This window comes from Pituophis catenifer, unplaced genomic scaffold, assembly GCF_029215685.1.
Source record: "Pituophis catenifer annectens isolate HBS135680 unplaced genomic scaffold, rPitCat1.0.hap2 SCAF_13, whole genome shotgun sequence".
NCBI lineage: Eukaryota > Metazoa > Chordata > Lepidosauria > Squamata > Colubridae > Pituophis > Pituophis catenifer.
The window spans coordinates 5,265,637-5,281,344 of NW_027256893.1; the positions used below are offsets into that span (position 1 = coordinate 5,265,637).

Below are 15,708 nucleotides of genomic sequence, written 5' to 3' on the forward strand. Positions count from 1 at the left end.
TGTGATGGCAATCTTCCAGTTTTTGAGGGGCTGTGACAGAGAAGAGGGGTCAACCTATTCTCCAAAGCATCAGAGGGTAGGACAAGAAGAAGCAGAATACAGGTAGACCTCAACTTACAACAGTTTGCTTAGTGACCAAAGTTACAACGGCACTGAAAAAAAAGTGACTTATGGCCGTGTTTCACACTTACAACCATTGCAGCATCCCCATGGTCACATGATCAAAATTCAGACTTTTGGCAACTGACTCATATTTATGACGGTTGCATTGTCCCAGAGTCCTGTGATCAGCTTTTGCGAGCTTCTGACAAGCAAAGTCAAGGGGGAATCCAGATTCACTTAACAACTATGTTACTACCTGAACAAAGGCAATGATTCACTTAACAACGGTGGCAAGAAAAGTCGTAAAATGTGGCAAACTCGCTTAACAAAGGTTTCACTTAGCAATACAAATTTTGGGCTCAGTTGTGGTCGTAACTCGAGGGCCACCTGATGCTGGAAGCACCAGAGATAGCCCATGAAGGGAGCAAAATATGTTCCCTCCCCAAATAATTAAATCCATAAAAAGCCACATGAATTTTGTGGGCAAAAACAGCAGAAGGCTCCTTCATTTGCCACAGAACCAGTCATGCACATCTGGCTCCTTCCTGGTTCACACGGAGCGTTAGAGCTACTTTTTGTTAAATGCAGAATTAAACATGGGAATGGAAGGAGGCCACGGGCCCACAGCAGCCTGGAGTGATTGGGAAGATTATTAAAGATAGATCCAACCTAGAATTAAGGAGGACTCAGAAGTCCTCTAGGTCAAGGCAGGAGAACCTATACCAACCTGGTCAAATTTTGGAAAACCTCCCACACGGAGCACCTGCAACTCTGGATCAATCGAGATATCCTCAATGAGAAGATCCACTTGAGAAGATCCACTTGTAGAGATCCACAACTTGAGAATCTGATAACCAGGCTCGAATCCAGAGACCTGATGCAAAGATCCTGCTCTCTGGAAAATGGTCTAATGCTGGGAAAAGTGGAAGGAAAGAGAAGAAGAGGACAACTACCGGTAGTACGTAGCAAGGTGAAGGGACTCATCTGAAGTAGTGATGGGGACATCATTGGAAAATTGGAAAGACCAGGTTAGGGACAGATTGTCAAGAAAAATATTGATGTGTTTTCTAAGTCAACACCAAGTTGATGGTGCATTGTCCATCCAAATCAATTCTGTGGGTTAGCCAAAACAACCATATGGATGGTGAATTCACCAACATCTCAGCCTCAGATGAAGGCTAGAATATAGCATAATAGTTGGAAGGGTATAACACTCTTCATACTATACATAAATGACCTTAGTGATCACATTATAAGCAACTGCATTCTTTTCGCTGATGATGTAAAAAAATTTAACACCACCGACAATGCTGCTACCCTTCAAAAAGACCTTGACTTTGTGTTGGAATGGTCAAACAGTTGGCAGCTCCAAATCTCAACCAACAAATGCTCTGTCTTACACATTGGCAAAAAACAAACAAACAAAAAAAAAACAGAACACAAAATACATGCTGAGTGGACACAACCTTGTAGATGACCCTCACTCTGTCAAGGACCTTGAAGTACTCATATCTAATGATCGAAGTGCCAAATCTCACTGTAACAACATCGCCAAAAAGGCATTAAGAGTTGTAAACCTAATTTTGCGTAGCTTCTTCTCCGGTAATATTACACTACTAACCAGAGCATACAAAACATTTGCTAGACCAATTCTCAAATACAGCTCATCTGTCTGGAATCTGCACTGCATATCGGACAATACAATTGAACGTGTCCAGAGGTATTTCACAAGAAGAGTCCTCCAGTCCTCTGCTCGCAACAGAATACCTTATGCCACCAGACTTTAAATTCTGGGCTTAGACAACTTAGAACTACGCCGCCTTTGGTCTGACCTAAGCATAATACATAAAATCATCTGCTACGATGTCCTACCTGTCAATGACTACTTCAGCTTCAACCACAACAATACACGAGCACACAATAGATACAAACTTAAAGTGAACCGCTCCAAACTCCATTGCAGAAAATACGACTTCAGCAACAGAGTGGTCAATGCCTGGAATGCACTACCTGACTCTGTAGTTTCTTCCACAAACCCCCAAAACTTTAACCTTAGACTGTCTACTGTCAACCTCACCCCATTCCTAAGAGATCTGTAAGGGGTGTGCATAAGAGCACCAGCGTGCCTCCCGTCCCTGTCCTAATGTTTCTTCTATTTGTATCTATTTTATTTATCTAATCCATGCTTCTAGTTATTACCAAATACGTTCTTGACAAAAATAAATAAATAAATAATAAATAAATAAATAAATAAATAAATAAATAAATAAATAAATAAATAAATAAATAAATAAATAAGGGACCTTGGACAAATGGCTGCCCAATACCTTCTTGAAACGCTCCAGTGATGGAGAACCCACAACTTCTGAAGGTTCCACTGTTTTAATTGTTCTCACTGCCAGGAAAAGCATCAGTGGTGGAACAACTTAACCTCCAGAAGTTAGGGACAATTTACATCTCACTGGACCTTTTCCCTGGGCTCACCCATTCATTGTTGAGACGGGTGGAGAGGTCATGTTTATTACCATCACCATCATAAAAGAATCACGCTGACCAACATTTGCAGAAGCAATATCAAAGCAAAAGGAAAGAGGTATAATTCAACAATAGCGCGGTTAGATTTTGTTTTGTTTTGGAGAAGTAAATGCATTTTCGAGACCAAAAAGATTCCATGAATGACACATCGGTTCAGACAACCTGGATTCACACCCTGGATTGTTTGTTGAAGCTTAGCATACCAAACATATGTTCTCATGCCCAGATGGCCAAGTTAAGTAGGCAGTAAGCCTGTTGGCTGCTACACCGTGTGGGAATAGTGACCCGGAAAATTTATGATTACTGTCACATGGGGAAGTGTCAGATATTAATCACACACGTATCCCTCACAGCACAAGCACACAAGAAGAGGTGCCATTCTCTTCGTTTCTTTGTCAGTTTGATATTGAGATTGGGATAAAAACAGATCCTTGGAAATGATAAGAGGGAATATAGTCTTCGACTTACAGCCAGAATTTCCATTGGTAAGCACGGTGGTTAAATGAATTGCCTGATTTAACGACCATTTTTGCCACAGTTGTAAAGTGGATCACGGAATAATTGCAGCCAAGTAAATCACATGGTCATTAAGCAAATCTGGTTTACCCCCCCCCTCCATTGATGTTGCATTTTGGAGACTGTCCAGGACCGTGATGGCGAACCAATGACACGCATGCCACAGGTGGCACGCAGAGCCATATCTGCAAGCACGCGAGCCGTTGCCCTAGGTCAGCTCCAGCGCTCATGCGCGTGCCAGCCAGCTGATTTTTGGATGGCCCTGCCCACACCGCCCTTCCACTCCCAGGAGACTCCACCCGGCCCATTTTGGATTCCAGGTAAGTACAAGGGCTTGCGCGGAGACTCTGGGAGGGCAAAAGGTTGCTGAGGTTGCATTTAGCTATGCACTTTGTTTCATAATATGGATTTGACTTTAGGACTCTGACCTGGCCATGGATAATGGACTAAAGATGTTTGTAATGCTAAGATATATTTGTAATTTATCACTGTACTGCCTAATCACCTCTCGTTTGGACTACTGCAATGCACTTTACATGGGGCTGCCCTTGAGGAGCACTCGGAGACTTCAACTGGTGCAGAATGCGGCCGCGCGGGTTGTCATGGGGGTACCTCGGTACTCCCATGTCACAAAACTCCTTCGCGGTCTGCATTGGCTTCCAGTTGTCTTCTGAGCGCAATTCAAGGTGCTGGTGATCACATTTAAAGCCCTACGTGGCCTAGGACCAGAGTACCTGCGAGACCACCTCCTGCCACCGGTAGCCTCCCATCGCCCGGTTCGCTCCCACAGAGTTGGCCTCCTCAGGGTACCTTCGGCTAGACAATGTCAATGGGTGACCCCTAGGGGGAGAGCCTTCTCTGTGGGAGCCCCTACCCTCTGGAATACGTTACCCCTGGAGCTCTGGATAATCCGCGACCTCCGAACCTTCCGCCAAGCCTTGAAGACCTGGCTCTTCCAACGGGCGGGCCTGGGTTGACTCTAAACTGATTTTGTAGCTTTTTAAATTCTTAAATCTTGAATTTGAATTTGTATTTCCACGTTTAACCTTATTTATTGGGTATTCTGATTTAATTTGTCTTTTAACTTTTGTATTTTCTGTTTCTTATTGTTGTGAGCTGCCCTGAGTCCTTCAGGAGAAGGGCGGCATACAAATCCCATACAAAAAATGGGCCTACCAGAAGTCGAGAAATGGGCCGTTTCCGCCCTCAGGGGGGCCGGGAAAGGCTATTTTCACCCTTCCTTGGTTTCCAGGAAAGCCTCTGGAGCCTGGGGAGGGCAAAAAAACGGGCCTACCAGAAGTCCGGAAACGGTTTCAGGGAGGCCTGTTAGGCCCAAAATGAGGCATGGGGGGGGGTTGTGCATGCATGCGCAGGGATGTGGGGCAGGACGGGGGGTTGTGCGCACATGCGCTGGGGTGGCGGGGCGCAGGGGGGGCATTGCATTGTAGATGTGGGCAGGCGAGCACGACGCTTTCGGCACCCGAGGGAAAAAAGATTCGCCATCATTGGTCTAGGAAGGCCACAAATAGTGACATTGCATGTGGGAAGTTGGCTGGGACTCTGCAACTGTTGTACACATTTACATGTACACATTTACATGTGTAAATACACACGTTGCCCAAGTGCCCAAATTTTGATAATGTGTATGTGGGGATGTTGTGATGATCGTTAAGGGCAGAGATTGGAAGTATGTCGCTTTTTTCAGTGGTGATGTAATTTTGAATGAATACTAAATGACTACAGGTAGTTCTCAACTTACAAGAGTTTATTTAGTGACCATTCAAAGTTACAACATCACTGAAAAAAGTGACTTAAGACCGTTTTTCACACTTAACCTTAACACACTTGACCTAAAATGGACAGCTAATATCAAAAATGTCATCAAAAAAGCCCAACAAAGAATGTTCTTTCTGCGCCAACTCAGAAAGCTCAAACTGCCCAAGGAGCTGCTGATCCAGTTCTACAGAGGAATCATTGAGTCTGTCATCTGCACCTCCATAACTGTCTGGTTTGGCTCTGCAACCCAACAAGGCAGACACAGACTTCAGAGGATAATTAGAACTGCAGAAAAAACAATGGCCACCAACAATTACTACCAACGAGTCAAAAAGAGGGCTGTGAAAATATCTACAGACCCCTCACATCCTGGATATAAACTGTTTCAACTCCTACCCTCAAAACGATACTATAGGGCACTGCACACCAGAACAAGTTTTCCCCGAATGCCATCACTCTCCTAAAAACAAATAATTCCCTCCAGACTGTCAAACTATTCACTAAGTCTGCATTACTATTAATCTTCTTATTGTTTCTACCACCCATCTCCTCCCACTTATGACTGTATGGCTGTAACTTTGTTGCTTGTATCCCTACGATTTATATTGACTGTTTCCTAATATGATTTGACTGCTTATTTGTTCCCCATGACTATCATTAAGTGTTGTACCGTATGATTCTTGACGAGTTGTCTTTTTATGTACACTGAGAGCGTATGCACCAAAGACAAATTCCTTATGTGTTCAGTCACACTTGGCCAATCAAGAATTCTATTCTATTCCATTCCATTCAATATCTTTCTATTCTATTCTATTCTATTCTATTCTATTCTATTCTATTCTATTCTATTCTATTCTATTCTATTCTACTCTACTCTACTCTATTCTACTCTATTCTACTCTACTCTACTCTACTCTACTCTACTCTACTCTACTCTACTCTACTCTACTCTACTCTACTCTACTTCACTCCACTCCACTCCACTCCACTCCACTCCACTCCATTCACAATCGTTGTGGCATCCCCGTGGTTGCGTGATCAAAATTCGGACGCTCGGCCATTGACCCATGTTTATGACAGTTGCAGAGTCCCAGGGTCACATGATCCCCTTTTGAAACCTTCTGACAAGCAAAGTCAATGGGGAAACCAGATTCACTTAACAACCATGTTACTAGATTAACAAGTGCAGTGATCCACTTAACAACTGTAACAGAAAGGTCATAAAATGGGGAAAGCTCACTTAATAACTGTCTCACTTAGCAATATAAATTTTGGGCTGAATTGTGGTTGCAAGCCGAAGATTACCCTATCAACCCTCTTTACGTGAGTTTATTAAGTTGGAGTCTTTTTGAAGGATTTGAAACTTTTCTTCCCAAACTTCTTGCTCCGTGAACTAATGTGCCATTTATGAAATCACAAAGCTGCTTTCTATCCCTTGATTGTTTAGACTTCTTCGTTTCATTTCTCAGCTTGCTCGAGTGTGCGGTGCAAACACCCATCAAACTGATTAAATTGTGGCTCATTAGGTTTCTCATATAAAAATTACTGTAAGTTCACTTCGGGGTGGGTTCTAAATTTTTTTACTACCTGTTCTGTGGGCGTGGCTTATTTTGTGGGTGTGGCTTGGAGTTCATGTGACTAGGTGGGCGTGGCTAGCTGGTCAGAGTCATTTCTGGAAGGTTCTCGCACTTACGACCAGTCCTCACACTTATGACCCAACTCATTTGTTTGCTTTTAACACTGATCAGCTGTAGGACAGCCCTTTGAAGCCCGGTGGCAAGAGTTTAAACAGTTTTTTTCCCTCTAGTCATCAGCAATAGGTTGGGGGTGGGACCAAATAAAAGGTAAGAATAATGTGGGGGGATGGGGGGGTGGGAGGGCGGGGGGGGGAGAACCGGTCATATCATCACCGCTACCGGCTCGGCCGAACTGGACCGAAGCGGGAGGAACCCACCACTGGTTCACTTGTTCTATATTGAGGCTAGTGTATTTTTTAAAATCTACATCCCATTTTCTTTTGGGAAGCTAATGGTAGTTAATATGTTATTTTTGTGTGTTTTGTTCATAGTGGTAATATTGATGTTTGCAGGGTAAAGATGCCATTTCTACCACTCGCCAAAGAGGCATTGCTTTCGATTGCATTTCTCAGAAGGATATAATACCTTTAAGTCTCTCAAGTTAGAGAGAGGCAGAATGCAGCATTTTATTATGTACTATATACAGGTAGTGCTCGACTTACAGCAGTCCATTTAGTGTACTGTTCAAAGTTACAACGGTACCGAAAAAAAGTGACTTATGACAGCTTTTCGCATTTACAACTGTTGTAGCATCCCCACGAAAAACATTCAGATATTTGGAAGCCCAGATTCCGGTCCCATTTTGCCAAATCTCTGGCATTCCCTAAACTGTTCAATGCAATACAACTGGCTAGAAACTAGAGCAGTGATGGCTAACTTTTTTGCCATCACGTGCCAAATGTGAGGGGAGCGCGGGGTGTGTCTGTCACACATGCACATGCCCACACCCATAGTTCAATGCGCCCCAGTCCCCTCGCTTTCCCCCTGCTTTTGGCACATGGTGGCACGGTAGGCCCGTTTTTTTTGCCCTCCCCAGGCTCCAGAGGCTTTCTAGGAGCCTGGGGAGAGCGAAACACAGGCCTTCCCCACCCACCCCGGAGGCCCTCCAGAAGCCGGAAACAGACTGTTTCCTGACTTCCGGTGGACCCGGAAGGCCTGAAAATTAGTTGGCTGGTGTGCACATGCACGCTGGAGCTCAGCTAGGGTAACGCTTGCGTGTCCACCGATATGGCTCCACGTGCCATCTGTGGAACGCGTGCCATAGGTCCGCCATCACGGAAATAGAGGTTGCACTTCACACCCTAATTTTGGGGACTTAGATAGGACACCCACATGGCATGCTCAAAGGTTAGGGTTCACATGCTCTATTGCAGAGGTCTTCAAAGTTGGCAGCTTTAAGACTTGTGGACTTCAACTCCCAGAATTCTCCAGTTGACGTCCATAAGTCTTAAAGCTGCCAAGTTTGAGGACCCCTGCTCTATTGAGACTTGGTTTAATCTCCTAATATTTTCTAAAAAACGAATTTCTAATTAACTTTTGAACAAACACAGTTGACTTTCACAACATAGTAAGCCAAGAACAATCAATATTATGACTTACGCAAGGTGTGAATCACACCTTACTCTAGACATGATTTGTCAGGATTTTCCTGAAAACAGTTTGCTCAGTTCAATTGTTCTCATATGATTGATCTTGAAAGCTCCTCTGTGTGATCAGATACTGTTCATTCCAGTATTTGACTAGGTGGATCAGAACAGGAGTTACAAGGAAGACAAAAACTGCTTTTATTGAGACTGGCTGTAGTAACAGAGGGGGGCACGATCGCTTAGCGGTTAAAGACGCTGAGCTTGTCATCTGGAAAGCTGACAGCCAGGGTTCGAGACCCGAGTGCTGCACGACAGGGTGAGCGCCCATCCTCCCCTCAGCTCCTGCCCACCTAGCAGTATGAAAGCATGCAAAAGTGAGTAGGTAAATAGGTACCACTTCGGTGTGAGAAGGTAACAGTGTTCTGTGTGCCTCAGCATATAGTCATGGTGTCCACATGATCACAGAAGTGTTTTCAGATAATGTTGGCAACCTGAGGGTGGGCGGGCGCTATGCCATCCTATTTAGCCATGTTTTCTAAGCCACGTGCATGCGTGCAAGCTGTGTGTGCGAGCAAAGTGCATGTGCAGCGCATTGCACTCACATTTTTGGTGGGTGGAGAACCGGTGGTAAAATTACATGAAACCCACCTCTGGTTGGCTCCCTCAGCTAAGAAACAGAGATGAGCACCACCCTCTAAAATCAGAGATTGACTGGACAGCAGAAATCTTTACCTTTTATAGTAACAGAATCAAACAGTCTGATGGTGCCGTACCACTTTCTCCTCCTCATTATTCAGCAATATAAAGGTGTCGGTCTGAATTGCATCTAATAGATGAGGATCTCTGCAGCTCAGGGTTGAACTGTAGAGTCGCCGGTGCTCTCTGAGCTTGAGGATTTGCAGGCGTTTTTATGACCCAGCTAGGTAACATTATCAGTGCAAGTGAGTGTGGGGTTTGCTCCCTGTTTATAAACATTTATGTAGAAACGGCACTTGCTGCTTGGTGGAAGTTCATCTGCAGATGTATTCCAGTGCTTTCTGAAACATCTGATGCCCACATGTGGTTTCAACAGAAGAGAATCTCTGCAGCTCTGGGGTGAACTGTGGAGTCCTGGATGCTCTCTCTGAGCGGGTGATTTGCAGACGTTTTATGACCCAACTAGGTAACATCATCAGAACGAGAAGGGAGTGGGATTTGCAGAGAGGAGGAGGAAAAGGATGAGGACTGTGGGGTCCTTGGTGTTCTCTGAGCTTGGTGGTTCACTTGGCAAGACGTTTCATGACCCAACTAGGTAACATCATCAGTGCGCTTCTGAATATTATCAGGACATTCTTGACTTTTTTTTAAAAAAAAAATCCTTCTCTTTTATCTAGGAAACAGTTCCTGCATCTCTCCATCAAAGTCAACTTTCTTACTTTCTACACCTGCTAAGTCCAACTGATCCCCATCTTTTCTTTGGGTAATAGGCAGCATCTCCAGGGGCTCAGGAGCTCAAGGACCACTTAACTTCTACCTCTCAGTTCTGCCACCTGCTTAACCTCCCTCTGCCTCCTTGAACAAAATCTTGGACTTACGGATAAAGGTTTCTGTGTCCCCGAATTCTTAGAATTCCTTCCTTCCTTCACTATCCCATAGAAGACAACCCCTGCTTCTCTATCATATTCCATAAGGGCAGAGCGCCATCTAGTGGGAGTCTTTGGAAACCCCTTGAAGATTGAATTCATTCGTTTTACATCCCCAGGTTCAACCAGCCCCCAGCATCAACCAAATGAAAGTAACTTGTGATAAAAATAGAATAAATAAATATAGGTTAAAAACCCAGTGTTCGTCCACACTGCAGAATCCAATGCTTCTTTCCATGCATGTTTTCTGTAAAGGATTCTGAGTGCATTAGTGCAAAATTAGCGTACCTCCTTTTGGTACTCTGTGAGAGCAAAGATATTTGAAGAAGCCAAAATCCAATTTTGCAGACTTCAGGTCTTTTCCCAAGGCTGAGTGGGGTCCAAAATCCCCATTCCAAAGCCTCTGTTCCAAAGCCCCATAGTTCGTTGGTGTGTCTCCAAACATACAGCCTTCTGGATTGGCCGTTCTCGTGAGGATGGCATTGAAATGAAGCTACTTTAACACCAGTAGAGCTAAGGATGATTTGATACAGTCTCATTCGTGGGCTGGAGAAAGGCTTCTCTAATGAGATCCAAGAAACACTCCTCCTTACTCTCGTGTCCAAAAGACTTTGGATAGTAACAAATCTCCCTCGAAGTTACAAGTTTGGGTCCGTTTCTCCCATCTCAAAGGAAGGCAAAATGTAATCGTGGCTCTTGATCGGCCAGCTGCTGCTCGATGTCTTTTGGGATCGGATTGTGCCATAATCTGGAAAGAGAAAGGAACAATTTTAGGCATTTGAAGAATGGTACTCACTACTGCCATTTGCAGCAAAGCAAAGACCCTTTGCTTTAAAGTTCTGTTTTTATCCAGACAATCAATCAATCAATCAATCAATCAATCAATCAGAATAGAGCTGGAAGGGACCTTGGAAGTCTTCTAGTCCAATCCTCTGCTCAAGCACAAGATACCATTTCAGATAAGCGACTGTCCAGTCTCTTCTTTAAAATCTCCAGTGATGAAGCACCCATAATCTTTGAAGGCAAGCCGTTCCACTAGCTAATTGTTCTCACTGTTGGGAAGTGTGTCCTTAATAATAATTCTAGGTTGTATCTCTCCTTGATTAGTTTCCATTCATTGTTTCTTGTCCTGCCCTCAGGTGCTTTGGTGAATAAGTTGACCCCCCCTTCCTCTTTGTAGCAGCCCCTCAAATCAGGGGTGAAATCCAGCAGGTTCTGACAGGTTCTGGAGAACCGGTAGCAGAAATTTTGAGTAATTCGGAGAACCAGCAAATACCACCTCTGGCTGGCCCCAGAGTGGGGTGGGAATGGAGATTTTGCAATATCCTTCCCCCAGGAGTGGGGAGGGAATGGGGATTTTGCAGTATCCTTCCCCTGGAGTAGAGAGGGAATGGGGATTTTGCAATATCCTTCCCCTGGAGTGGGGTGGTAATGGAGATTTTGCAGTATCCTTCCCCTGCCATGCCCACCAAGCCACGCCCACCAAGCCACACCATGCCCACCAAGCCACACCCACAGAACCAGTAGTAAAAAAATTGGATTTCACCACTGCCTCAAATTTTTATTTTTATTTTTATTATTCGAATTTCTATACCGCCCTTCTCCTTTCGGACTCAGGGCGGTGAACAGCCAAAATAAAAACATTTATACATAAATACGATTAAAAATAGATTTAAAATAATTAAATTTGGCCCATAGTTTAAAATTTATCAATTTAAAATCCATATCAAAATTTAAAACCAACCATAAAATCATAAAATCAAGAGAGACCGGCTAACTGAAAGAGATGAGTTTTTAGGGCCCGATGAAAGGTCCGGAGGTCGGAGATCATTCGTATCTCTGGGGGTAGATTGTTCCAAAGGGTAGGTGCCACCACAGAGAAGGCTCTCCTCCTGGGGGTCGCCAGCCGGCATTGTCTAGCCGACGGCACCCTGAGGAGGCCCTCTCTGTGGGAGCGAACCGGCTGGTGGGAGGCTATTGGTGGCAGAAGGCGGTCCCGTAAGTACCCTGGCCCTAAGCCATGGAGCGCTTTAAAGGTGATCACCAACACCTTGAAGCGCACCCGGAAGTCCACCGGAAGCCAATGCAGCTCGCGCAGGAGAGGAGTCACATGGGAGCGCCCAGTCGCTCCCATAATCCCCCGCGCGGCCACATTCTGCACCAGTTGGAGCCTCCGGGTGTACCCCAAGGAGAGCCCCATGTAGAGAGTGTTACAATAGTCCAGACGAGAAGTGACGAGTGCTTGAGTGACTGTGCGTAGGGAGTCCCGATCCAGAAAGGGGCGCAACTGGCGTATCAGGCGAACCTGATAAAAAGCCCCCCTGGCCACGGCCGTCATATGCCCTTCTAAGGACAGCCGTGCATCCAGGAGGACGCCCAAGTTGCGGGCCCTTTCCGTGGGGGCCAATGATTCACCCCCAATAACCAGCGATGGCGTCAGCTGGCTATACCGGGACACCGGCAGCCACAGCCACTCGGTCTTGGAAGGGTTGAGTCGAAGCCTGTTTCTCCCCATCCAGACCCACACGGCCTCCAGGCACTGGGACATCACTTCCAAGGCATCGTTGGGATGGTCTGGGGTGGAGATGTACAGCTGAGTATCATCAGCGTACTGATGGAACTCCACCCCAAAACCACGGATGATCTCACCCAGCAGCTTCACATAAATGTTGAACAGGAGGGGCGAGAGGACCGACCCTTGTGGCACCCCACAAACAAGGCACCTCGGGGTCGACCGCTGCCCCCCTGTCAACACGGATTGCAACCGGTCGGAGAGATAGGAGGAGAACCACCGCAAAACGGTGCCCCCCACTCCCAGTCCCTCCAGCCGGCGCAACATGATACCATGGTCGATGGTATCAAAAGCCGCTGAGAGGTCTAACAGGACCAGGATAGAGGAGTAACCCCTATCCCGAGCCCTCCAGAGATCATCCACCAACGCGACCAATGCCGTTTCCGTGCTGTACCCAGGTCTGAAACCGGACTGGAGCGGATCCAAATAGACAGCTTCATCCAGGTACTGTGGAAGCTGTTGCGCCACCACACTCTCAACAACCTTCACAATAAAGCGAAGGTTGGAGAATGGACGATAGTTAGCCAAAACAGCCGGATCCAGGGATGGCTTCTTGAGGAGAGGCCTCACCACCGCCTCTTTCAAGGCGGCCGGCAGGACACCCTCACTCAAAGAAGCATTGATAATTCCCTGGAGCCAGCCTCGTGTAACCTCCTGGGAAGCCAGCACCAACCAGGAGGGACACGGGTCCAATAAACATGTGGTGGCGTTCAGCCGTCCCAAGATCCTGTCCACGTCCTCGGGAGCCACAGGATCGAACTCCTCCCAGATAACATTCTCAAGGCCTGCCTCAGTCATCTCGTCTGAACTAACCCAGTCAGTGGCCAAGTTTTCCCGAATCTGAGTTATTTTATCATCCAGATACTGTACAAAATCCTCAGCTCGGCCCTGCAAGGGGTCCTCCCGCGCTCCCAGAGGGAGAAGGGAGCGGGTCACCCTGAACAGGGCGGCTGGGCGGTTATCTGATGACGCGATAAGAGTGGCAAAATAGCTAGATTTCGCCGCTTTTATCGCCACTAGGTAGGTCTTAATATGAGACCTTACCAGTGTCAAGTCGGATTCGGAACGACTGGCCCTCCAACCGCTCTCTAGGCGTCTTTTCCGGCGCTTCATCTCCCTCAGCTCCTCGGAGAACCAAGGAGCTAAGTGAGTTCGGTGCCGGGTCAGAGGCCGCAAAGGCACGACCCGGTCCAAAGCCCCGGCAGCCGCACTATCCCAGGCGGCCACCAGGTCATCAGCCGAGTCGTGAGCTAGAGTTTCAGGAAATGGCCCAAGCTCCATCTGGAACCTATCAGGATCCATCAGGCGCCTGGGGCGGAACCACCTGGTCGGCTCCGCCTCCCTGCGACAGGGTGCTGCGGTCAGAAAGTCAAGTCGAAGGAGCGAGTGGTCAGACCATGACAAGGGTTCAGTATCTATATCCCCTATATCAAGGCCACCCAACCACTGACCAGAGACAAAAACTAAGTCCAGAGTGTGTCCCCCCATGTGAGTAGGGCCGTGAATTACTTGGGTCAGGTCCATGGCCGTCATGGAAGCCATGAACTCCCGAGCTACCTCAGAAGTTTCACCAATGGATGGCAAGTTGAAATCCCCCATGACCAGAAGTCTGGGGGTATCAGCCGCCACCTCGGCTATAACATTGAGGAGTTCGGGCAGGGTCGTCGCCACGTGGCAGGGAGCCAGGTACGTGATCAAATACTGGAATACTGCTATCATATCATATAAATATATATCCTATCCACAAAATGATAGAAATAGCTGTCCTAGCCCTGACTTGGGTGCATATTTGGAATTCTTTTTGCATTGCAAAGTGGCAGCTGAAGGAGGCAAAGACCTATTTAGGGCCATTTAAACACCAAGAAGAGTCATAAATTGTGAACCTGTTTTGAAAAAAAAGGGGAGGGAGACTATTACTGTTGAAATTTATTTATTAGTATTCAACCAAGGGGGACAGTCTATGTGTATTATTGTTACTTGTTTTCATACACATTTTTTTCTGGTTTTGAACTGGTTTTTTTTCTTTTTTCTTTTTTTTCTTTTTGGGATTTTGTATTTTAACTTTGGAAATAAAATTTTAAAAAATGTTTTTTTAAAAAAAAGAAGAGTCACATTGGCATAGCGAAGGCACCAAGCTGGAAATTGAGAGGCCAGGAGTTCTAATTCAGCCCTGGGCATGAAGCCAGCTGGGTGACCTCAGGCCAGTCACTTTCTCCTAGCCCTAGAAAGGAAGCAATGGCAACTCATTTCTGAAACCTTTCCAAGAAAACTGCAGAGATTTGTCCAAACAATTTCCATGAATTGGATGTGATTGAACAGAAGGAAAAAAACCCCAATTCTTAAAGAGGTTTCCCCCCCTGCTCCCTTTATCCAGCCATGGGTGCCTCCTAATCCTTGTCCTGTTTTTTTTTCCTGAGCTACCTATCATCAGAGGCTTTTTTTAAAAAAAATTTAAAATTTAAAAGAGCTCCCGCCTAAGATGTTATTGGAAAGAAAGAAATTTGGTTTTCTGGTGACTGAACTTAAAAAAAGAAATATTCTATTCAGGTGGGATGCTCCAGTGGGTATTATATTGAGATATCATGGAGAAAGATATCAATTAAATACTGTTGAAAAAGCGGAAGAATTTTATCAAAAAAATTTGAAAATGAATTCAACATCTTTATACAGGATAAGCAGAAGGAATTGGAAATAAAGGGAAAATATTGAATTATAGAGGCTTCTGTAGACAAATTGCCTTCGGATTTTTTTAGACACCCCAGCTGGATTATCTACAAATAAAAGAGAAGTGGCATCGGACTCTAACGTGATTATGATTCATCAAGTCACAGACAAGCATGGAAATCAATTAGCTGATATACAATTGTTAGAAAAGAAATATGGGTTACAGCAAGACCAACAAGATCAAGTCATAAACCAGAATGAAAATTGCTTAGTCGATATACAACTTGCAGAAAGGAAATTAGGATGGAGAACAAACCCACAAAAGGAAAAGAAAAAAAGAAATAGGTCTCACAAAAATAAAAATTTCTAAATTAAGCAACAGTGAAGCCAGTTTTTTTTTTTAAAAAAAATGAACGAATATATGAAAAGACAGTTGAGGCGAAGTATTGGTCAACAATATCCTGAGGAGAGTGGCAGACCTCTGCAATGCCGTAATTTTGGGATGTGAAAAGAGCCTTAAACTGGTTGGATTGGAATTATCTATTTTGGAGTTCTTTTTATTGATAAATGTATTATATTTATGTCAAGCTATAAGGCAAGAGAATTACGCTGGGGCATGCAGAAGATCTGGTTGTTACCCATTATGATGATGGGAATGAATAATCCTGAAGAAAACCACAATTATAGATACTGCATGGAATATAATTATAATGTCACTCGGGTGGTTGTTTTTCTTTTTTATATATATAGGAGGAGAT

General features: G+C 45.2%; 1 protein-coding gene across 1 annotated transcript in view; it reads right to left on the minus strand.

Moving 5' to 3' along the window:
* Window positions 1–10,353: 10,353 nt before the first annotated feature.
* Window positions 10,354–15,708, minus strand: part of NLRC5 (NLR family CARD domain containing 5) — a 76,364-nt gene continuing 71,009 nt past the window's right edge. Inside the window, exon 46 of the mRNA XM_070952963.1 lies at window positions 10,354–10,462. Within this exon, the coding sequence (XP_070809064.1) occupies window positions 10,381–10,462 (82 nt within the window). The 3' untranslated portion in view covers window positions 10,354–10,380. The remainder of the gene's footprint in view (window positions 10,463–15,708) is intronic.